This window comes from Triturus cristatus, chromosome 5_2 (assembly GCF_964204655.1).
Source record: "Triturus cristatus chromosome 5_2, aTriCri1.1, whole genome shotgun sequence".
Taxonomy (NCBI): Eukaryota; Metazoa; Chordata; class Amphibia; order Caudata; family Salamandridae; genus Triturus; species Triturus cristatus.
In genome coordinates, this window is record NC_140588.1 from 959,491,744 (window position 1) to 959,517,017 (window position 25,274).

The window sequence follows — 25,274 nt, forward strand, 5'->3', positions numbered from 1 at the left end:
TGGGGAATGATCTGGAGAGTTCCCCGTGGGCCGCCGTAGAAAGAAGAGAGCACCTGGGGATGTTGGGCCTCCCGGACTGGGCGTGCGTAACCACCCGGTCCATGGCCGCCCGTGCCATCCCCCGACCAGAAGAACCAGAATGGCCAGCACCTCCTCCCCTGATCGCTCCAGTAGAGGACACCGACCATACCGACCCCCCAGAGCAAACCCCCGAAGGGCTCGCTCAGCCCCAGGACCTTCCCAACCTGGCTCAGTGGCGTCAAGAAGGGGGGCCCACCCAGGAACAGTTCCGTCAAGAACAGAAGACCTGTCCCTCCCTCGAGGGACTCCGCCAGCAAGCCCTCGCCCAGAGCGCAGGGGACACCACCGGAGCCCATTGGATCTATTGGGACAACGACCTATTGTACAGTGAACAGAGAATCGCGGAGTTAGGGGCCAGTCGAGTGCTGGTGGTGCCCCTCCGTTTTAGAGACTTCCTGTTAAATTTGGCCCACGATGTCCCTCTGGCTGGACACCTGGGCCAGGACAAAACCTACAGTCGCCTGGTGACCCACTTTTTCTGGCCAAAGATGAGAAGCGACGTCCTCAACCACTGCCGGTCCTGCCCCACGTGCCAGGCCAGCGGGAAGAGCGGCCGCAAACTCAAAGCACCTCTGCAACCCTTCCCAGTTGTCACCACCCCGTTCGAGAGGGTGGGAATAGACATTGTGGGACCCCTGGACCCCCGTACAGCACAAGGACATCGGTTCATCCTGGTACTGGTGGACCACGCCACCCGCTACCCCGAGGCTGTGCCCCTGCGAACTGTAACAGCCCCGGTGGTCGGCCGGGCCTTAATGGGGATCTTCTCCCGGGTGGGCTTCCCCCGAGAAGTCGTCAGCGACAGAGGCACAAACTTTATTTCAAAGTAGATGAAGTCCCTCTGGCAACAGTGCGGGGTCACCTACCGATTCACGACCCCCTATCACCCTCAAGGATACGGACTAGTCGAGCGGTTCAACCGCACGCTCAAGAGAATGATTGGGGGGTTGGAAGAGCCCCTCCGTCGCCAGTGGGATGTACTACTTCCGTGCCTCCTCTTCGCCTATCGAAGTTCCCCAGAAGTCCCTCGGCTTTAGCCCTTTCGAACTCTTGTACGGGCACCCTGTGCGAGGGCCCCTCAGCCTAGTCAAAGAAGGTTGGGAGATGGCCCCCCTAAAGACCCCTCCAGACGTCTTCAAGTACCTCCTGACCCTACGCAATCAGACCAGGCGATTCAGAGAAATGGCAAAAGCGAACCTTGAGGCCAGTCAGGAGGACATGAAAAAATGGTACGATCAAAATGCCTCCTCCATCGAATTCGAACCTGGCCAACAAGTGTGGGTGATGTCCCCCACCGAACCATGTGCCTTGCAGGACAAGTGGACGGGGCCCTTCAAAGTGGTCGAACGCAAGAGCCCCGTCACCTATCTCACCGATATGGAATCTCCACGGAACCCCCTCCGGGTCCTCCACACCAACAGACTCAAACCCCACTTTGTGCGCTCAGAGCTCAGCCTCCTGATGGCTACAGACAGTGGAGCGGAAGAAGACTCCGAGCCTCTCCCTGATCTCCTGAAGACTCGGGAGAAAGATGGATCCGTGGACGGGGTCCGGCTCTCCGATGCCCTCACCCCGGAACAGCGCCAAGGCTGCCGGGACCTCCTGCTGCAGTTTGCTACCTTGTTTTCCCTCACCCCAGGGGTCACCCCCTGGTGCTTGCACGACGTGGACACTGGGGACAGTCCCCCTATCAGACACCGGGCGTACCGCGTACCAGATCGGGTACGGGCCTGCATCCAAGAGGAGGTATCAAAGATGCTCACGCTCAGGGTCATCGAGCCCTCGGACAGCCCCTGGGCCAGCCCGGTCGTGCTGGTCCCCAAAGCTGCTGCCCCCGGCACCACTCCTGAGCTCCGATTCTGCGTCGACTATCGGGGCTTGAATGCTGTCACCAGAACCGACGCTCATCCCATCCCCCGAGCGGATGAATTGATCGACCGCATGGGGGCTGCCCGCTACCTCAGCCTCTTCGACCTGACAGCGGGCTACTGGCAGATCGGTCTCACACCCCGGGCCCAAGAACGATCCGCCTTTTCTACCCCCGATGGCCACTACCACTTCAAGGTCATGCCCTTCGGCATGAAGAATGCCCCAGCTACTTTTCAACGACTGGTGAACCAGGTCTTGGCGGGGCTCGAGGAGTTCAGCGCCGCCTACCTGGACGATATCGCTGTGTACAGCCGCCACTGGTCCGACCACCTCCACCACCTCCGAGAGGTCCTGCAGGCCCTCCAACGGGCCGGCCTCACAATCCAGGCCAGCAAGTGCCAAATTGGTCAGGGGTCCGTGACCTACCTCTGACACCAGGTGGGAAGCGGTCTGGTGGCCCCTCTGCAACTCAAAATCGCTGCCATCCAGTCCTGGCAGCCCCCAGTCACGCAGACCGAGGTCCGAGCCTTCCTGGGGCTCACCGGCTACTACCGGCGGTTCGTGAGGGACTATGGCAGCATTGTGGGGCCCCTCACGGGACTCACATCCAAAAATCACCCGAAGAAGATCAACTGGACCCCAGACTGTCAAGCGACCTTCGAGAAACTGAAAGCCGCCATGTGCACTGCCCCTGTGCTCCAGGCCCCCGACTACAGTCGGGAATTCATCGTGCAAACAGATGCCTCCGACCATGGCATCGGGGCGGTCCTCTCCCAGCTGAACTCCGAGGGACTTGACCAACCGGTGGCCTTCATCAGCAGACGCCTCCTGGCCCAAGAACAGCGCTGGAGCACCATCGAGAGGGAGGCCTTCGCAGTGGTGTGGGCCCTCAAAAAGCTCCGGCCCTATCTCTTCGGTACCCACTTCCGGGTGCAAACAGATCATCGACCCCTGCAGTGGCTAATGCAGATGCGGGGGGAAAACCCCAAACTATTGCGTTGGTCCATCTCCCTGCAGGGGATGGACTTCACTGTGGAACATCGACCGGGCCAAGACCACGCCAACGCAGATGGCCTGTCGCGCTTTTTCCGCCTCGACGAGGAGAGTCCCCAAGAGGATGGGTGACTCTCCCCGCCTTCAGCTGGGGGGGACGCATGTTGGACAGGCCACATGAAGGGCTTGCTCCCTCCCCGCAGGACAGGGCCCGAGCCCCGGCCCTCCAGGTGTTACCCACAGAAACAACCCGCACCCCGTCTCCAGACGGGACTCCTGCCCCCGGACATCTCTGTATCATGGGGCCGAACCACTACCGGCTCACTCGCCCGGCCGCCATCTTGGACACTGCCCCACGAGGCCGCGTGGCCTCAGCTCGACCCTAACCCTGGGCCTGGCCAGGCCCGACATCCCGGCACCACCATCCACCCAGGAGGTGAACGGACCACTTGGCAGGTCGATGGGAGAAAGAAGTGTCGATGGCTCTCCCCCGCCAGGTGCCGATCGCCCCCCAGCTCCCCCGGGCGCTGGCTCCACCCCCCTGCTGGGTGTCTGGACTCCTTCATCCCGGACTTCCCGACCTCCAAGTGCGAGGGTCCGGACATCAAAGGGCGCCAGACCTATAACTGGGGCAGCTCCAGAGCAGGAAGGCAGTTGTATCCTGGAGTCGAGAGACACCGTGAAGAACTCATCCTTGACGGACTACCGGCGCTGCCGTAGCCCTGCCTTGTGAACTACCGTCCTGCCTGCTGGCGCTGCCGCGGCCTTCTGCATCCTCCATCCTCGTCGGGACCTGCTGGCGCTGCCGCGGACCGTTGTGACTACCACCTTCGTCGGGACCTGCTGGCGCTGCCGCGGACCATTGTAACGACCACCTTCACCGGGACCTGCTGGCGCTGCCGCGGCCCGTCCATCTAGAACACCGAGCTCGAGGATTGTGAGCTATTCATCATATCATCGCATCTACCAGATTGGTAACAAGACTGTCCCGCTACCCCCTTTCCCAACCAAGAGACTAGAATCGAGGGGACCCATGAGTCCAGACCTCCTTGTACCATTCCATCGTACCTAAGAGATCGCTTATAAAGCACGTTAAACCTTATCCTTGTGTGGTGTACGTCTGTGGGGGGGGGGAAGTTACTCGTCTGTACGATCGCTGGAGACGGCTCTCCCCGGAGACCTCTCCCCTTGTCCTCGGCCGACCCTCCCGGTCCGTCTAACACTCACCTGTTTTAAGGAAATGTCACAGGGCTGAATCTAGGATCCAGCCCTGTTAGTAAAAATAATCTAAAAAGTAATTAACTGCATTTTACTTTAAAAGCCCATTCATTCGAATGTACTATACCTGCAATGTGTTGCAAACTGCTTACTCAAAACGGTAACCAAAACCAGTACAATTTACACTGCAATTTTGTACTGTGTTCATACAAATAGTTTACTACTGAAAAGTATTTTTATGCTTACCTGTACCAGGCTTGCTTGGTTCTAGAAATAAAACAGTATTTTTTTATACAAAAACAATTGGCCTAGAGTTCAGTTCATGAGTGTGTGAATTAATTTGCTGACTGAGTGGGTGCATCAAATGCTTAACACTGTCCTCTGATACTGCCTTACTGCTCGACCAAGCTACCACTTTAGAGAGTAAGGTTCTATCTAACTTTAACCTCTGCCAAACCTCTGGAGACCCTTGGACTCTATACACACTGTACCTCACTTTGGTGCAGTATATATAGAGCCGGTTTCTTACACTCCCCAATTTGCAACTGTTGTGGATTAGGTCAAGTGTACATCCAGCCAGTATGGGATCTATGTACTAAACCCACGACCGGACAGTAGTCCACTGTCTGTACACTGGGGGCAGATAAACATCAAGAAATTAGAAACCCACCTCCAAAGAAAAATCTTTACATAAATAAATGACACAAGATTAATCAACCAAAAACTTTATGCATTGTAAATGTCTCAATATTATTTATTGGTTTGCATACATAAATGGAAAACCATGATTTAATCATACAAATCTATATATAGACTCCTCTCACCCCCACTGACCTAATAAAACACATAACTCAGACTTCACTCCTACCACCCATGTTTGCACTACCAAATTCCAAGTATAAAACTACATTTAGTCAGCCGTTACAAAACACCTCTATCTTCAGTACCTGAGGTACCATTGGAATAATTACAATGACCATTTCATTCACATTTATCCATAAGCCATTTATGTGTGAACAATTACCCGAAGGTGTCAAGGTACTGGGGGGCTTCGGGAACATTAAGCGAGCTTTTGCCCAGAGTCACATGGGCTGGACTGATCTGCCGCCGGCACCGGGGATCGAACCGTGAGCCCCCGGGTTCCCGAGTCAGTTGCCCTGGCTGCTGCGCCACACCTCTTCCTCATGCATGTACTAATCACTTCTAGCTAACTTTTTTTTCATAATATATTTTTGTACATCCACAGAAGTTGTAATACATAGCCCCACCATGGCCAAACAATCAAGTGACCAGGTAGACTCCATTCTGTTCAGTGCAGGGTAGCAGAACTGTACACCATGCAGGGAACATTCCTGTAATAATCATTCCCCTTTCTGACTCTCCTTTGTCAACCTGCTTCTCATACTCCTTATACCATCTCTTCAAATCTATCCTACCTAAATCAGACTCCTCTCATGACCTCGTTATAGTTTAAAAATCCCCTTACCTGAATTCTTGCTTCTCACGTCTTTACTTCGATCTACCCCATCCCACTTTCCACCTTTCATAATGGTATCACTTGCACTTTGAAATGTCTGCTTTGTGGTTCGCATGGCAGTTGCTACTTTTACCTACTCTAAGTTGAAGCTCTAACTTTCAGTGTTTCTCTTTAAAGCATGATTACCCTTTACCCTCCACTAGTGGGGTGCATGTTATAAAAATGTATAAATCAAAACTGAAAATAAATTAAACCTGAGATTCACTGAAGCAAGATATGTTCAGGGTCTGTGTGCCTCTACTAATAAAGAAGTGTTCATGGTTCCTATTTTGTTGTTTTGTTTCATTTCTTAAGGTCTTGGTGAGATGCTGATTTCCAGGGTCAATAGGAATTTGCTTTTAATCACTTAGCTGCTAAAATTGCTACATGTTTATAAAAAAAAAAATAGGACCATCTGTGAATCTTAGGCAATCCATCTAGATAAGCAACAGTGGTTCATTGTTCTACACATTCAACAACTTTCAAATATTTTTCAATAACTCTCTCTAGTCATTAGTAATAATAATAGTAAGGCATTTATTGAGCGCGCAGCTACCCCAACGAGGTGTCCCGGTGCTATAGTAGACAGAAAGCGAGGCAGAAGCCGGTGCAACAACTAGTCATGACGGCTAACTAGCCAGGTTTTGAGGGATTCGTGAAACTCACTTTCTGACTGAATCGAGCGTAAATAAAGGGGTAGTTTGTTCCAGCATTGGGTGGTTCCTACCTCAAAGGTCTTTACTCCTGATCTGGCTTTTGAGAACCGAAGGGTGGCAAGCAGGAGTTTATTATTGGACCGTAGAGGTCTACATTGACAATCAGGACGGAGTCTCCTACTAAGGTAGACGGAACCTCGACCTTTGCCTGCCGGAAAAGCGAATGTCAGAGCCTTGAATTCTATTTGCTTTGCAATAGGTGGCAGTGTAGTAGTCGTAGATACGGGGAGATATGATGTGGTAGTGGAACACCACAGACTAAGTGGGCTGCAGCGTTTTGTACGGTCTGAAGTCTGCGGCGCAAGCCTAATCAAAGACCCATGTATAAGCCGTTCGCGTAATCTAAATGAGAAGTTATCAGCGCGTGGACCACAGTTTTTCGGGTTGCGCTGGGCAGATAGTTAAGAAATTACCTGATGATTTTAATTTTGACAAAGCAGGCGGCAGCCACCGTTTGAACCTGCGTGGCAAGGGACAGATGTTTGACCCAGATTCCTAACCGAGTCATTGGGTACCGGAGCGATGCCTAGTTCCTCTGGCCACCACAAGTTAGAAGAGAGGGGAGAGGGTTGGTTGAAAAATAAGACCTCGGTCTTATCTGCATTGAGTTTCAAGAAAATGCGGTCCATCCAGGCTGCAGTATTCTTGAGACACTCTTTTAGTGGATCAAAAGTGGCGGCAGTTTTAAAGGTAAACAGAAGCTAGGTATCATCAGCATATGATATAATTTTGATCCCAGATGTAGATGTCGTAACTGAACAGTTAATTTTGGAAGATTTCCATAAAGATGGCAATCGCCATGCAGAAACATTACAGTTGTAGAATTTTTTTAATTCAAGCAAATGTTATGTAATAGGTGTTTGATACTTTTGTGCTCACACAGGAGTGAAATGAGGCTAGCAGAAAGTGTATGTATGTATATTGTGTATATCTGAAAGAGACACGTTCGTGATAGATTCCTTACCTTAGAATATCCCCAGGCGTCAGACTGGATCCGGAAAGTTTTGCTAGCAGTACCCCTGCGCGTCAGTAGGTGGCGTCCTGGGGCTCCGTGTCGGTCGCTGGCGTCGTAAGTGCCGAGATGACGTCACGGAGACTACTTAGGGGCCACCCATGCACGCTGACGTCAGTTCTTTTTCCACGCCAGCAAGCGCAGGTCCGGATAGAGCACGTACCTTAGTTACTTTTTAACTACTCTTTTGAGTCTTTTGTCTCCACTTTTTTCTCCTGGTGCACGTAGGGATGCCTGGATTTAAGTCCTGTGGGGCCTGCCATCGCAATATGTCGGTGGCGGACCCCCACGATGTTTGACTCTACTGCCTGGAGACCGACCACGACTCCCGTTCTTGCTGGGACTGTCTGGCCATGGCCCCGAAGGCCTTGAGGGAGCGGCGCCGGAGACTACTGGAGGTCCGGCACTCGTCCCAGCGCCGTTCCAGGTCCAGGGACTGTTCCCGGGACCACTCGTGGGGCTGCAGTCGTCGCTCCTCGAGCTCAAAGTCTTCGCCCTCGGATTCTGGTAAGCGACGACATAAAAAGAAGTCGAAAGAGCGTGTTCGGTCTCCGACGTCCCCCCCGTCGGTCCTCGGATGCGAACGAGGGGGACAGGGGTTCTGCCCCTGCAGCTCCTTTGGAGCCTGGGAGTCCCGCGGCCTACCCGCCTTACTGTCGGCGACTCCCAAACAGGTGCAAGAACTTCTTGCCACCATGGACCGCCTGTTTATGCCGCGGTCTCCCGCCGGCGTGCCTTCGGGCCCCACGGTCCCGTATCCAGATCCTGTTGGGCCGTTGGTGCCACCGGTGGATCCAGCTTCGGCGCCACAGGATCCTACGCCATTGGCTCCAGCCCGGCGCCACGAGGTCCGTCGCCGCCGGCTACGGCCCCAGTGCCGCCCTCTGCTCCACCTCCGGCACCGCAGTGGGTGCTGTTCGTTCCGCCCTTGCCCCGGTTCCAGGACCATTTTGTTCCTGCCTGTGATGCGCATTGGGAGACGGCGCAGTTTTCGACGCCGTATGTCCCTTCCTTGGCTCCGGCTCTACCGCCGCGGCCAGTTCCTCCTGCAACGGAGAGGGAGGATGACTGGGAGGGGTCCGAGAACCCTCTTGCCCGTCAGTGTGACTCCGAGCAGGACTGGGTGGACGATATGGAGGACGCCGGCGACCTCGATGTCTCTTCTGACCCGGGGTTTGCCTCTCCCCCGCCTACCATGCGGGAAGGTGCTTCCTATACGATGGTGCTCAGTCAGGCTGCTGAGGTCCTCAACTTCCATCTTCCTACGGTGGCCCTCAAAACTAATCCCCTCACTGAGGTGCTCCAGACGGCGTCTACTTCGTCGGAGCCCCTGCTTCCCTTCAACAACGCCCTCACTGACGTCCTGTTGGGCACTTGGTCGAGGACGGTAACGGGGGCCCCTGTGGATAAGAACTTCGCCAGGAGTCACCGCCCGGCGCCTGGTGACCCCGCGTTTCTGACCACTCCATCCTACGCCTGAGAGCCTGGTCATCCAAGCCTCAACGTTGCAGAGTGCCTTTTCCACGGCTCCACTGGATAAGGACTCTGTAAAGTTGTTTTTTTTTTAAGGCTGCAGGTTGCAAAATCTTTAGCACCTTCAGACCTTGGTTATTTTAAGCAAACCGTGTCTTTTTTTTGCAAGTGTTGCATAGTGTACAATATTCTTAGTAGATGCTTTTTGATACTCTAATGCCTTATCTCTGGAATCACTGTCTGCAAACAGTATGTGGTACAGTTTGAACTCTCCCCAAAGAGTAAACCCGGTTTAAAGTACCCACTTTTCTACTCCTATCGACTTCATTTCTTAATGTAGGTTCTGTGACTGTGAGCTGTCCATTGTAGGGCATCAATTTTGGAGAAGACACTTGTCCAGGGAGTTGGATCTGTGATGCTTCATATCATTCTGAGCTGTTTTGCACGTACTTTCAGGTCTCTAATGCCATACTGGTTTATAGAGTAATGTGTACAGAAGAATCTTGGATGAGGTGAGGACCGCAGTGAGGTAATTTGAGTTGTCTTAGAACCAGTGATTAGTGATGTAGTATGTGAGGTCATAAGCAGTGCATGGCGGGGGCACAAGTTAGTTTGCTCTGCTAACTAACTGGTGATTTTCTGTGGTTTTATTCTAGTTCAAAAGGTGTGTTCTCACTGAACTATTCACCGAACTATAATATTACTCCAACCTTTTTTTCAAGGGAATTTCTAGGTTTTTTTGTCCTTTACGGAAAGTTTTATTTTATTACCATATGTACAGCCAACTCCTAACAGCACACAGTCTTCGGCCATGCAAAGCAGGGGTTGGCAACAGGGCCTCTCGCCTGCTTCCATCTTGGAATTCAGCAAGCAACATTGTAAAGCAACACTGCCCATCAGCCTGATAATAGCAGGAACATCGTTGCATACTACTAACTGGAAGTGGCTTGGCCAAACGAGTGGAGCTTGTAGGTGATTTGGTGCCTTTGCATAATCTGCAGTATTTAAAGGGATAACTGTGCAATTTATCTATTTTTTTTGGATTAAGGAGGGGGCAGCGTGCCTATTTCGCCCTGGGCATCTCCATCCCTCAGGGCCTGCATTAATTTGAAGGTGGGTGCCTACCCAGAGCAGTCACCATGCACAATGTTGGGGCTGCGGGGAAGCCCCACGTCCCCTGGAGCGGACATAGTTCCTGCTTTGAGGAAGCAGATATTTATGACACTCCCTCGGGGCAGGAGCAGTCTGATCGGTTTCCCTGCCTGTGTAACTGATCACAAGTCTGGGAGCAGTCTGTGTTTATTCCTGTTTGGCAGGATTTTTAAAAATGCTCCCATCAAGCTGGAGCAAACCCAAGTTTCCCTGTGTGAAAATGCTGTGTTCCGGTGATAAGCTTCACGGGAAACAGCAAGTAAGCTGGCCCGGGGGATGGAGTCCTCTGGCCATTGATGGCTCAGGGAGTGGGGGCTGCTTGGACCTCCACCCTATTTGTTAAAAGTAGCAGCCCTTTCCACTTTTCTTGTAAGTTTTGGCCACAGGAGTGGGCTCCTCAGGACTATAATGGCTTGGGGAGCTAAATTTGGTGTAGTTCCGTATAGCATTTTTTGCTGTAACCCTGCCTAAATATGGGTATGGGAAATTCAAATGTATTTTGCGTTTTGGGCCCACTCCTTCTTTATTTTTTATTTTTTTTCCTTCCCTCTGGCCCCACTTGACAGATCGCCCTAAAACATTTGTTGCATATAGTAGTTAAAAAGTAGAACCCTTTTGGACTGTTTCGATAAAGTTATTATCAACACAATTAACGCATTTCCTATGGAAACACGGATCTAACTAGAATTACCCAGTGGACACCCATACTGGAAGACACACACACACACAATTGTCAGGTCAAAGGAAAGCAAGGGCCAAATGGTCTCAGATTCTCAACTAGAGATTGCACCAACCAACAATGTCTTGGGAGTATTTAACAGCAGGTATCAAATGAGTTAATAGCATGGGCAGTCCAGGTTCCATAATACTGCACTTAATCTCAATTTATTCTGTAGAGGTGCAGTACTGAGACAGCTATGTCAACACTGCTTTCTGAAAATGGTACTTGGCCATCAACCCTTCCAACACCAGGCTGTATTGGAGGAATTGTTTCTCCATTGCATACATGATTCAAGAAACACTTTGCTGCTCTTACTAGGTTCAGATGGCTTGCTTATCGGGGCATTCCAGTTTTGTCTGTATCCATGTTTGCAAATACACTCTATGTAATGAAGACACTGTGCATGTATGTTGTGTTAGGCCAATTTGAAATGCTGACATACATAGGCAAGTTATAAATGAGTACTGTGAGTAGAAGATGCTGGAATTAAAACTATAAAGACTCTGGTTACCAGAGGCCACATTAACTTGGGTAGTAAGCTGAATATTGGTAGGTGGTACTTGTTTAAGATTTGCTAAGGATTACATTGATACATTTTTGTTTAGCAGCCTGCTTTCTGGGCCGTCTTTCACAGAGCGTTTACGTTTTTCTTTCTAATCAAAATGTTTTTTTTTTTAGGAATCCACAGATCCAATGGAGACAAGGTTTTTATTGGCTGATAATCTTTACTGTAAAGCATCTGTTCCCCCTACGGATAAAGTTTGTTTGTGGTTAGGGGTAAGTACAGTTGGGGCTTTCTCAGGTATTTTTTTAAATATTTGTATGTACAGTTTTTGTCCTCTGACTGGGTAGTAAGTGTACTTTTGTTTGAAGTCCCAGATAAATGTTCAAAGCAATAAACTATATTTTCTAGCCTAAACACTTCCTGAAGAATGAATGCAATGTTTAGCATCAGTGGCTGTTGGTGACATTTGAAAGTGGTGAGGTGTGAACGGTTGTGATGAATGACCTGTGGCAACCAAGCGCAGGGAGCGAGCCACACTGTTATAAAGAAGGATTCAACTTATTAGTACTAGTTCCCAAATACAGTAATATGCAACTGAAAAGTGAACTGTCAACCTTAGTGGGAGTACCTTCTCCATTTTTAAAATTCATCAAATCAATATGTTCGTTATTATTTCATACATCCTTAAACTGCAGTGAAAAGTAGAAGTTCTTTCAATTAATCATAAACATGGGGAATGTTGGAGCTAGGAATCTCATTTATAAAAGCTCTGCAAATGAAACAAAATGGGCACCAATTTATTGCAATGGTATTGATTTGTTCGTCTTCTGCCACACTGCGGTTGTTGTTAAAATGCTAGCACTTTTATAGTTGTAAATAACAAGGGTTATAATATTTCAATGCAAGGAAGCTTGTTTAAAAGGACAGAGAAGATGTAGTTCTAGAAAAGAAAGTGACATTTTTTTCAGTTATGAGACCCTTCCAATAGTGTGCAACAAGGACAAAATTGCACACTGCACCACTTAACAGGCTATCAAAATGTACAGTTCAGATGTTAAAATCTGACAGTGTAATTCTGTCACATTACATACCCCTGGCCTGAGGGGCCGTCACATGATCTGAAATCAAATCCTTTACACCCAAGGCTGCGTTCGTGACAGATGACACTCAAAGGCTTTTAAATTGCACTTGTTCTTTTACACACATTACCGACATCTGCTCTAACTGCCTCCTACTCTACAGGCGCTGCAGGTCCTTTCTGTGTACACAGCACAGGAAAGGAGCGTGATTAAATGTCCTAGCAGTTCCAATGCCATTATTAGAGTGCTGGCCCTAACATTTTAAACAAAAAGTGAGGCTGCTGGAGGCCAAACTATAGTACAGAGTTAGTACACTGAGTAAGTGCGGGACCCCATCTTTCCCCCTGCATACTTTTTGAAGCGCAAGCACAGAGGTTTTTTTTATTTTTTCATGAAGAAAGCAGAAGTACAAAACGCCATCAACTCACAGCAATTTGAGGAACTCACTACGTTTTACATTAACGTATTCCCCCCAGCACTCTAGAGCCGCAGGTCACTTGCCCCCCAGCACTCACCTGATGTCCCGGGTCACTTCTCCCAGGACCTTCCGGAGGCCACCAAGGAAGACTTTCTTGCGCTCCTCTAGGTCTTCGCTTGTTCCTGAGCCTCTCCTTCAAGCAGCGATGATGCAGGTGACGCTGGAGCTCAACGGCCGCAATTGCCTGAAGCATGCCCTCTCGGTCTGCCTACCGGCCCTTCTTTCATGCCCACAGCCTCTCTACACCCTGGCCCAACTACCTTTTTCCTGCATTACCACGAGCAGGAGGTAGTTAGAAAAACTGGAGGGAGAAACGATGACATGTAGCTGCCGTTAGTGCCGAAAGTCCTGGCCAATCCTGGCGCTGCTCCGTTGCTGAGAGCAGCGCCAGGATTGGATCGGACAGGTGAACCCAACCCTCATTCTGAGTGCAGGAAGCTACGGCTGCCCACGCCCCTCTTCTTTCTACGCACAGAGTGTGATGGGCTTCTAGTGCACATGTCAGGCTAGTCGCAGAAAGGCAGTCGGCCAACCTGACATGCGGATTTTTAAGTGCAAGTGTCTGTGACGACCAGGAGGTGAGCTTGTTGCATTTTTAAGCTCCACCCACTCCTCACTAAGCAACCGGCTCGTGGCTGATTAAACAAATACACAACGCCCGCAACCGGAGAACTTTACGTTTATTTATACTACTTTCGAGGGCAGTGGGGGCAAATATAGAGGGGCAATGCCCCAACTCCCTAATAAAGGAGCCGCCACTGCTTAGCATTGCAGCTGGAGCTTGTTTATTTGCTATCCACACCAAGAACTGATAAGTGTGCTGTTTCAAAACTCAGTTGATGGTTGTAATGGAATTTGTAGACCCCATTCGGATATATTGTGATTCCCTCCGTTCTACTTGCAGCTCAGAATACTTAAATCACCCTCTCATTAACTTCTTTTCCCAGTGATCACTGGGAACACACAATCTAGTCTTGTGCTTCTATGGTGGCATGATGGACATCTCGATACTGAACATGTGCTTGCTCCTACGAAAGCTATGTATGTCCACTAGCAAATTGGACCTGCACGGGTAGAAGCAAACTCAAAAGGCCAACTGAGAAAACATCTCCTGGAATAAGGCAGGACTAGCATTATTCCTCTTGAAACACAGCTCTTTTGTAGATGGGGACAAAGTGGTTGCAGTCTTACCATGCCATGGGAGATTTAAAAAGAGGTTGTACTTAAAAAGAAATTAAGACTTCTTAGGACACTGCTGCAATCCAAGGAGGAGAAAGTATAGGAATTCTGGAGTTTATATAGCTCCCTCCATTCTAAAGAGAAGTACTCACCCGCTCAGCAGTCACACTACATTAAGAGGTTATAACTACTCCCTCATTTCACTGTACAGGAAAGAATCGGCCCTATTTTAGAAGAGGAAGTCTGGAAGGTGATCACAACTTTGAATAATAAAACTCCAGGACTGAATGGATTTATTGGGAATTTTTATGAATCCTTTGTCTCACGGGTGTCCCATAAACTAACTGGGCTGCTCAATCATTTCGTCGTGGTAGGAGCATGGGTCCCTCTATCACCGAGGCCCTAATCAGAAACACAGGCAAGATATAGGTTTATGCTCTTCATATAAACTAATAGCACTCCTCTGCAAAACCTCTTGCCACCAAACTTAAACAAATCCTGCCGGGCCTGGTCCATGCAGATCAGTGTGGATTTATAGTGGGTAGGCAGACACACAGCATTAGGCACACAACACACCTGGTGGAAAAGATTCAACAGGCGAAATCCCTAACCCTGCTTGCATCTTTTAACACAGACAAGTTCTGTAGATTGGAATTTACTAGCAACAGTCCTCCCGAGATCAGAGTGCAGTCCCACATATGTGATCATGGGAATAAACTACTGCATGCCTACTGCAAGAATCTACCTCAATGGCCATCTCGCAGCCTTTTGGATTAGAAAGACAACAGCGATAATTTCCTCCCAATTGGTTGTAGGAAGGTGGAATCGGACTACATGGTTGCCCCCACTTTTTCCTGGTATTTTGATGGTTTCTGACTTAGTTTGGCTGGGAACCTGCTAATCAGGTCCCCAGCCTATCTGCTTTCTCTTACAAATGATTCCATGTACCTTAGATACATCACAGATTGGATTCTGAGGTGCCCTTATGAGTCCCTAGTATATGGTATACTATGTACCCCAGAGGCTTACCAGGGGCTGAAGAATGTATTATGCCCTCCCTGGAAAGCCCTCCAAAATGACACCACAGGTCTGCTACTGCAGCCTGGGTAAGGTAGTGCATGCACCCCTTACTGAGATATAGGTTCACTATATCTCACCTATCTCTGCACATAGAAACCTATCAGTCACCCCTATGGTAGGCCTTATCAATCCCGATGGCAGGGTGCTTGGTTATGTGTGAGAGGGTTCCCAGGCATGAGCTGAGCCCCTCTGCAGCCTTCAGAATCTCTTCTCTGGGGTTGTCAGTAGGGCAGCCTGACCATATACTCTTAAGTGCATTATATCTAAAACGGTTAATGCTAACTTTGGACTGGCTGCATGGAAACATGTCGTGTTTGATGTCAAACACCTTGGAATCATACCCCCACATCAATTCCAGATGTGAGAATATGATCCCACCCTTCTAGAGGGAGAAACATGACAGCACCAGTATACCCGGTACCAACTTAACAGAGCCCTGGCATCACAAAATGGATGCTGCAGCCACAGACACGGTCTGGCCTCCTGCTGCTGACCGAAGATAGAGGGACTAAAGGGGTTCGAAAAAAGGGAAGTTGGGCCAATCAGCCTGCAATGAAGAGATGCACAGGCATGACAGACGAGACATTGGAAGGGTAGGGCATTAATTAAGATGGAGACGAGGGCAGTGATAGACTTGCTGCAGGGGATAGATTCACATGGTTGGAGGCTGAGAAAAGTGATTTGGAAGAAAGAGTGGGAGTAGTAAAAGGAGTAACTGCAATAAGTCATAAAGCCTTAAGATCAGTAGACACATTTTTCTAAATTTCTCAGTATCAAGAAAGTGTTTGATGTCATTGAAAACTGTTCCCTTTTCCCCCAAAAAAACTAAAGACATGGAAGTAACGCTGTGAGCGCTGTAGATGGGCCCTGGCGGAACTGAACACTGCATTGCACCATTGTGTCCGGTTTAAAAGATTACTGGGATCACTTGACAAAATGGTGCCCCCAACAGCCAAGTCAGATGGATTTCGCTGGAGTGGCTTGGCAAGGATAAAAAGTATGAGTTGGCCAAGGGTGCCGGTAAATGCTACAGAACTGCAAATCCTCTGGCTGTCTACCTCGGCTAGAGGTTTGACGCAGTTAGCAGCAACTAAGAAAATTGGTTTGTCTTTTGACTAATGCATGTACACAGCGGCACAGAATAAGCGTGCATAAGATACAAGCCACACTCAAACCAACTCTTAGCAACAAACAGACCAACACACACACTTAAACTTACACAAGGTTTAGGGACAAACAGCCACCCAAGAGCAAAGCATACATATCGACAGTCACACAACCATGTACAGCAGTGGGTACTTGGTGACGTGCATCATGGAGTAGGATGTTCGCAAATGTGCAGGGTGGAGACCTAGCCAGACACCGGTCTTTGATGGAGCAGTAGAGAATGTGGTGATGGAAGGGCAGTGAGGAGAGGCCTCCTGGCTGCCAGGTCATGCTCTGCCGCTTAACATAGCTTCATTCCTCCTTCTCTCCGAATGTTTGAACCCTCCCACTTAAAACAACCAACTTCCCCATCGATCTTCTCCCTCCAACCAGCAAAGAACCTGAGCAACTCTATCTCTGACCTTAACAATCTTTTGATTTAACCTACCCATTTCTTTTCCATTGTGTATGGTCTTCAAACGCTGCTGTTAACCTGTCTACTCCACCATCATTTACATATCATCATGTTTGCCCGTTGTCTTTATTATTTCCCTATACATTGTCTGTAAATATTGCTCTCCACAACATGTAAAGCGCTCGGATACCCTTGAGTCAAGTTTGCTCTATATAAAACTTGAAACAAAAATAAATAAATCCCTGGTTATTTGGATCTGAAGGTATTTAACACTGGTGGTTTCCCACAGGAGGCCCACCTCTGGGAGTCTGCCGGGGACCCTTCGCCAAAGCACCCAACGGATATGGCTTAGACTTTATTCAGTTCGCCCAGATAGGTCCCCGAATTCCAACAGTGCAGCCAGTATAATAGGGACGTAGTATTCTGGCTGGCGCAGACAACAGAGCAGGCTTCTCAAACTAGCAGCTCGTTAGCTACTGGTAGCTCCTCAGTAATGTATAAGTAGCTCACCTGTGTCCGCAGCCCAGCTTACTAAATGAGAAACTTTTTTCCTTGGTTGAATTAACATATGTATACTAAATTTCGAAAGTGTGTATTAAAGCGGAAAATGTGTGTATTTGCAAAACTCTGAAGCTAATGTTTAGATCAATATAGATATATTTTTCAAAATCTAGTTGAAGCGGGTTTTTGAGTGATACATCATGTGGCATTGGGGAGACTTCTTACTAATACCTTGTTGCCAGAGAATTTGCAGCTATGATTGTAATGTGTTACCCAAGAAGAGTCATTCCACATTGACAGCCTTTTTATAATACTGCTGGCATCTGTGTTTGATGAACTGAGATGATTGCTGGTAATCTTGCATATGGTGGCCACTAATGTAATCTTGTTTGTGGTCATTATATAACACTAATATTAGTGCCTTGGAAATGTTTTCATTGAGCGGAAGTAGCTCTTACTACAGAAAAGGTTGGAGAAGCCTTACTAGAGTATCACCTGCGTATAAGGAGACCACATGTGATCGTGCTCACTTTCATGCCCCAGCCCCGCAGAACCGCCTGCAACCTACAAGCTGAGGTAGAGAACATAAAGGGTCAACCCATATGAAGTCGCTGGGACCTGGGTAGGGAACAGTATAAAGAAAGGTGGTCCCAGCATACAGTTCATTGACAACAAAACATTCACATTAATGGGACATAATATAGACGGATGACTCAAAAAAGTTCGAATGTTATTTAATCACATCGAACATGTTACATTCTTTCAAATAGAATCAAAAGGATTTTTAAGCAACAATTTGAAAAAGTAAAACATGTGCCCAAGGGAAGGATGGGGGGTGAGTGAAATAGTGCAGAATTTGAAAGGAAGTGAACACAGTGGTAAACGTTACTGAATTACACTCAAATTGGACGGCATATTTGAGTCAATGCCGTATTTCGAACACAGATTCAATCATAATCACAATATTGACAATTCGGAATAATGCCATATAGAAACAATCACAGTGCAAAATGTACTGTTGACGATATTGGCCAAAGATGTTGAGTCGACGTTTCGACCCCTTGAGTGCTGAGGCCCCCCTCCACTTTTGTCCCACCCACGAGTGCGATGTCCAACAAGATCTTGGCTTATGAGAACATGGTACTAACCGACGTAAACAAGCTATTGGGCAACTACAAACATACCATCCCCAACACCAGGAAATTGGAACGAACAGCGTTAACAAAATTGAAGAACAATAGAGACATTGTAATAAAGGCTGCTGACAAGGGTGGTGCGATCGTCATTCAAGACACAACGGCATATAAGGATGAGATCCTGAGGCAACTTCAGGATGGCGTCAGCTATTCCAAATTACGATCCGATCCAACTAAAGAACTGGCAGAAGAAATTTTACAAATTACCTCCGAGGCATATGGACAAGGTATACTTAGTAAACTTGAGTTTGAGTATCTCAATCAGAAATACCCTCGTTTACCTACTATATACACCCTACCCAAAATTCATAAGGATCTCCAGCAACCGCCTGGACGCCCGATTGTTTCGGGATGCGGTTCCCTACTGGAACCATTATGTAAATATGTCGATTTCTTCCTGAAACCACTGGCAGAGCAAACTGAGGCCTACCTTAGGGATACGATGCAGACGATACACCTGGTCGACCAACTACCCTTCGATCCAAATACCCAGCTACTGGTGACCTGCGACATCGTGTCCCTGTATACCAGCATTCCCCAGATACCGGCACTGGAGGTGATGACCGAAGTCCTTAATACTAGACCAGCACCTATGAGAGTTCCAACAGAGTTTATAATTCAACTCTTGACTATTGCCATGCAAAAAAATTTTTTTATCTTCCAAGGAGAATTCTACTTTCAAACTAAAGGTGTTGCCATGGGAGCTGCCTTTGCTCCAGATCTAGCAATAATCTTCATGGATCACTTTGAACGTCAATTTATCTTCAGCAATAATCCTTTTTCTGGCAAGATCAATTTATGGAGACGCTACATCGACGATATTCTCCTGATTTGGAATGGTGATGCCACGGAATTGGCAGTTTTCCATGAATGGCTCAATTTACGCAATGACAACATCCAGTTCACGATACATTCGGATGCCAAAGAACTTGCCTTCCTGGACATCAAAATCTACTGTGAGGACAATAAATTGCACACAACGTTGTATCGGAAACCCACAGAACGTAACTCCCTACTTAGATACAGTAGCCACCACCCACGTGGTCTTAGGGATAACTTACCTTTTGGACCGTTTTTGAGGATCCGCAGAAATTGTACCAAAAAGGAAGATTACCTTGTGGAATCTGAGGACCTGAGCAATCGTCTACTATCAAGGGGATACCCCAGGAGATTGGTTAAGAAGGCTCGTAAGAGGGCATGGTTCAATCCCCGTGAAACCCTCCTAACACCTAAGGCTAAACAAGATACAGCATTGCAGAGACTGATTTGTGTCACTACGTTCTCAACACGGAGTAATGAAATTAAGAAAGTGATCAACAAACATTGGAAATTAGTAGCTGATGACATCAACCAACCGAACCCGCCGATGCACTCCTTCAAGAAAGCGAGGAATGTGAAGGACTATGTAGTCCACTCGTTTCTTGAAACAGCAACAACACAGACCATCCAAGAACTTTGGAGTCTACCACCAGTGATCGGACACTTTAAGTGTGGCCACTGTAAGGCCTGTGATTCCACTGACTCGACGAAGAACTTTACCTATAGAGGACACACGATAACTCTCAGTTCTTTTACGAACTGTAACTCCTCCAATGTGATTTATTGCATCAGTTGCCCCTGCGATTTACTCTACATTGGGCAGACACAACAAAAGGTGAAAGCTAGAATTCTGCAGCACCATAGCAGAATCCGGTGCAACGTGGCGGGAGCCCCCCTCGTTGAACACTGTACCTCAAAAAATCATAAACCGGATGATCTCAAATGGCTGGTTCTCGAGAAGGTTAAGCTGGGCCCCAGAGGCGGTAATCTAACAGCCATCCTCAATGTGAGAGAATCCAAATGGATGTCTATGATGGACACGGTGGCTAATGGGCTTAATGAACTTGATGGCAGTAACGCCCAATTAGCAGTCCTCCGTGTTTAATTAATGTGAGCTATATCTGGTCTCGATATATCTGTTTCTCTCCTCTCCCGAGGGATATGAGTCATTATGTCTACCACTAATATGAGGAGCCCATCTGTTACTTTTTTCTCTCTCTAACCACAGGTTTACATATGACAAACATACTTTGTTCTATGAGTTGGATTGGTTGTGCCAGGAGCTGCTGGCCACCATTTAGTAGACACATTATTATACACTATAATGCTTACATATTTACCGTGTTTAAGTGCTGCTAAACACTTTGACTGTGTGGACATTTTGCATATGGATACGTGTTTTCTTCCCAACAGGATTATCATCATGTAATGTTTTGTCGTTCTCTGATTTTGTACTGAAAAGTGTTTAACCGTATTGTTATACATTGTTTATACAAATCGCAATGTTCCAGGTTGGTTAATCAACACCTTTTAGTTGTTCTGTTTAAACTCACGCGTTACATTTCTTCCGTGTCTGCAACTTTCCAATACGCTGTCTACTCCGTGACGCTACCGACCATAGTCTTTTCTTCATTACGGTTGCAAAACCGGCATCTAGCGCCAGCACGTTAACGGAGACCACGCGTTCACCGCGCGTCTCCCTATTTAATGATGCGCCCTGGGCAAGCACTTCCCAATCATTGATGCAGTAGACGCTGAGACGTAGGGTAAGGTATCTCCAACTTTAATGCTGGCTCCTTGGTTTTTGTACTTTGTCTGAGACACCCTGCTCTGCCTATTATGGTTTATTTTTCTCCGCATGTATTATGTGACATGCCGTGTCGGCTCCCGACACTTTCTCTCCCTTTGTAATTTATGTACTTCCGAGCACCAGCCATGCTCTTATATCAATTCCACTGTCCACGTGATCCTACGGGACTCACTTACACGAACGACAAGTCCTATACTATACCTCCCTCTAATAGTGATTTCTCAAGCACTCTCCCATTAGCAGGTCCTCCCCCTCTCACACCAACCGATTTGTCTTTTTCTCTGTTTAGATTCTTTCCTTTGGTGAACTAGCGGTGATTTGACTCCAGCAGTTCGACCATCCACAACGCCTGGATTTCTCTCCAGGCAATGCTTTTTCATTAACCTCAAGACTTAACCCCCACGAGCTGTGGTCGATGGTAAATTATTTCCCGCTAAATTTTGGGAGCGACCTTTCATTGAACTAACTAGCCTGGTTCACCATTTTGACTCACCTTATTATATTTTAGGTGTCCACCACTCTCTACGCCTGTCAGTTACCACCGAGGAGTTTTGATTCCCTCTCTCTCTGACGACCTGCGGACGTCTTAGAGGCCTGTCCTCCGACGGACATGGTAACTCTTGTTGAGTTTTTAATATATTTTAGCTCCCCTAAATAAAAGATTGATGAGTCCCTACTCATTTAAACTTTTGTTTCTTCAGGTGCCCACCCTCCCTCGTTGTCTATCCCAGTCCTGATGAAGACCCCACTTCGTAAGGTTACATCCAATACCTACAACACTCAAGGGGTCGAAACGTCGACTCAACATCTTTGGCCAATATCGTCAACAGTACATTTTGCACTGTGATTGTTTCTATATGGCATTATTCCGAATTGTCAATATTGTGATTATGATTGAATCTGTGTTCGAAATACGGCATTGACTCAAATATGCCGTCCAATTTGAGTGTAATTCAGTAACGTTTACCACTGTGTTCACTTCCTTTCAAATTCTGCACTATTTCACTCACCCCCCATCCTTCCCTTGGGCACATGTTTTACTTTTTCAAATTGTTGCTTAAAAATCCTTTTGATTCTATTTGAAAGAATGTAACATGTTCGATGTGATTAAATAACATTCGAACTTTTTTGAGTCATCCGTCTATATTATGTCCCATTAATGTGAATGTTTTGTTGTCAATGAACTGTATGCTGGGACCACCTTTCTTTATACTGCAACCTACAAGCTAGCAGCTCCATTGCCAGTGCCACAAGCAGCGACGACAGCAGGAAACGCTGCCTGGGTTTAATGCACAGAAAAACACTACAACACTTTCCCACCAATGTGCACCCTCGTCATCAGGCCATTGTATAGTAGCTGTATCAACCGGACATAGGATCTCCTGATCCCCATGTTCCTCAATACCTGCCATAAGAATTCCCAATCAATAGCATCAAATGCCTGCTCTATATCTAGCAGTGGCAAAGCATACATGACATCTGACAGGACCGGATTGTGCAAGAACAGGGAGAGGCGACGCAGGTTACATGTATTTCGGTGGGGTATAAAACCTTACTGGTCCTCATGTATCAGAGTTGGCAGATAGATCAGTCTGGATGCCAGTATCTTGCTATGGATCTTCATACTTGCATTCAGCATTGAGAGAAGGCGATAAGATGTAACCTCCTTATTGTGTTTAGACAACAGCACCACAAGTGCCTCCCTCGTTGACTCCGGCAACACACTGCAGGTACATGCTTCATTATAAATGGCTAATAAGTGATCAGTGAACTTCTCTGCTTTTGTCTGATAGTTCAGACGGGAGGCCATCTCCCGCTACAGCTTTGTTGTTTTCAAGTCTCTAATGGCCACTATAATTTCTTCCCTGGTGAGGGGAGTATCCACCCTCTCCCGACTCTTGTCCATAAGCCGAGCCAATTGCAAATCAGGCAAGTAAGCAGCCCTATCCCCCGGCTGTCCCCTGTGGACAGTATAGCCTCCCACACCCGCAAGTGGGTTGCAAAGACCCAAGTGATGCCCTGTTGCGTATACTCCTCCTCCCCCTGAACATTCCTCACCCCCATAAAGGGAACCCTCTGGACTTCATTTTTTAGGATTGTGGCAGGCATCCTACCTGCCTTGTGTCCCTCCTCATGGAGTTGCAGCCTATGGGTATTATGAACAAACGTATCCAGACAGTCCTAAGTCTCAATTACTCTCCTTCCGTTCCTTCAGTTTTTCTGGGTCCACAACCACTGTACTCTCCAAGACACCCAGCTGCCTCTCATATACCTCTAGGGTCTGCAAGAGTTGCTGTTTGATACCCTACACCATCTTCATACACTCCTCAAGAGGAACCACCTTCATGGCATCCCATTCTGTGGCCCTACTCGCCATACTTTCCAGTTCTCTTCAAAATAATGGTACAGCACCTCAGTAACGGTGTAAGCGAAAACCAAATCCAAAAATGCCTCCACCCACCATTTCCGCAGTGGGACCTTGGGAGCCTTCCGGCCCGCACTGTAAGTGACCAACAATGGGGAATGATCCGATTAAATATTATGCTAAATGTATGATATATATTTTTTAAATATGCAAAAACTTGCCGGGTTTTTTTCGGGGAGTTCAAACCTCGGATGTTCCACGTTAGGTATCGGTAGCTTTTACCCATTAGCCTCACTAGTACTTTGCATCTCGCTTGAGTCAAGTAGCTGGCAGCCATAGTGCACCAGAGTGAAAATGCAGTCCCCATTGCTGGTGGCAAAGCGATCCCGACAAACAATCCCCTTGAGTGTTACAGCTAAACATTGACTAACTTCAAACGTTTTGAACCCATCTGCCCTAGGCCCCCCCCCCACTCCAACCTCCCAATTAGGTCGAGAATACAGTCCCTCCACCCTCCCACAATTCGCCCCAGTCCACATCTCAGTTGGGTTATAGTAAACTCACCAAAGGCCTGTTAACAATATCAATAAAATAGTTCAACTTTCATGGTTCTGTGAGCACACCCACGCGTTCAATGTATGGGCTCATAGGTAAGGATATAACCTACTGTGTCCATGTGTGTAAATTGTGTAGGTATACGACGAAATAAGCCTGCAAATTAATCGGCCAATAGTCAGTATCACTTAGTGATGGTGTCGTCGTGGAGCTCTGAGCAGCGATCTGCGACAGCTTGCGAGGACATATGTTTCGAAAACATCAGAGCCGATTTGGAGTCCGTGAAAAAATGTGCTTGCCTATCATGAGTGATTTTCAATTTGGCATGATATAGCATTGCATATGGAATTGAGGCAGACTGCAAAATCTTTTTTGCTGGCATAAATTCCCTATGTGTAGCCTGTACTGCTGGGGTGTAGTCCGGAAAGGACGGATTGTTACCCGAATGGGTGATGGGGCTCTTGGCTCTCGCCTCCCGTAGGATAGCGTCTGTCTGCATAATTGAGAAGACAGGCAATGATCGGGCGTGGCTGCGTGGCTGCGCACCCGGCACCGGTCGGGGTCCGAGTGATCGGTGGGCCCTCTCCACGGACATAACCGGGGAGAGCATCGATCCAAATAGTTCTCGCAGTAGAGTTCTCGCAGTAGATTTGCAATGAAGGTCTCCATCCTCGAGATGGCTGTCGACTGAGGAAGACCAGTAATTCGGAGGTTGTTCTGGCGCGAGCGCGCCTCCAAATCTTCATTTTTCGCCCTTATGACTTCCAGTGCTTTCTCCATACTGAGTATTTGTGCCCTGGACTCAGCCTGAGCATCCTGGGTATCTGAGAGCCGGTTTTCCATCACGTCAAGCCAGGTTTCATGGATGTCCACTTTTTTCTTTACTGCGTCGAGGCTGGACAAGAGGGGCGTCTTACTATCGATGGTTTTAAGACCAGACCGCACCTCTAGCAGGATAGACCTCATGTCCTCCTCAGGGTTGTCCGCTACTGCTGTTGAACCCTGAGTTGTACCCCCTTCCGACGACTAGTCCATGGTGCGTGTTTGGCATTTACTCTCAAATGTAATCTTGGGTTGTTTGGGGTCAGCCTTGCCCATGATCTAAGGATAATAGTGGCCTGTTTTTCCACTATGTTACGTAAGTTCTATCTGAGGTGTCGTGTTCAATCTTCGTTCCACGACTAATTGACGGAGTCTTGAGCGTCAGGTAGGCGCAATTATACCCTGGGCGGTATATGGCCTTCACTCCCCACCTCGCTAAGGTAAGCAGCGCACAAGACCGAACAATACGAAGGTGAGTGTCCCTAGCGCACTCCTCCGCTTTCACCTCAGATGGTAGGATGGTAAATCTTTGGTTCGACGATAGGAACCGCGTCTCAGTGACACCCTGCAATC

At 47.9% G+C, this 25,274-nt stretch overlaps 1 protein-coding gene and 1 long non-coding RNA gene across 2 annotated transcripts in view; both read left to right on the plus strand.

The window, feature by feature from the left end:
* Positions 1 to 25,274, plus strand: part of VBP1 (VHL binding protein 1) — an 87,202-nt gene that overhangs the window by 45,948 nt on the left and 15,980 nt on the right. The window contains exon 4 of the mRNA XM_085608151.1: positions 11,430 to 11,528. Within this exon, the coding sequence (XP_085464277.1) occupies positions 11,430 to 11,528 (99 nt within the window). The remainder of the gene's footprint in view (positions 1 to 11,429; positions 11,529 to 25,274) is intronic.
* LOC146829468 (uncharacterized) lies at positions 21,188 to 21,871 on the plus strand. Its single transcript, XR_014961991.1, has 3 exons — positions 21,188 to 21,377; positions 21,468 to 21,572; positions 21,661 to 21,871. It is a non-coding gene; the product is annotated as an uncharacterized LOC146829468 (long non-coding RNA).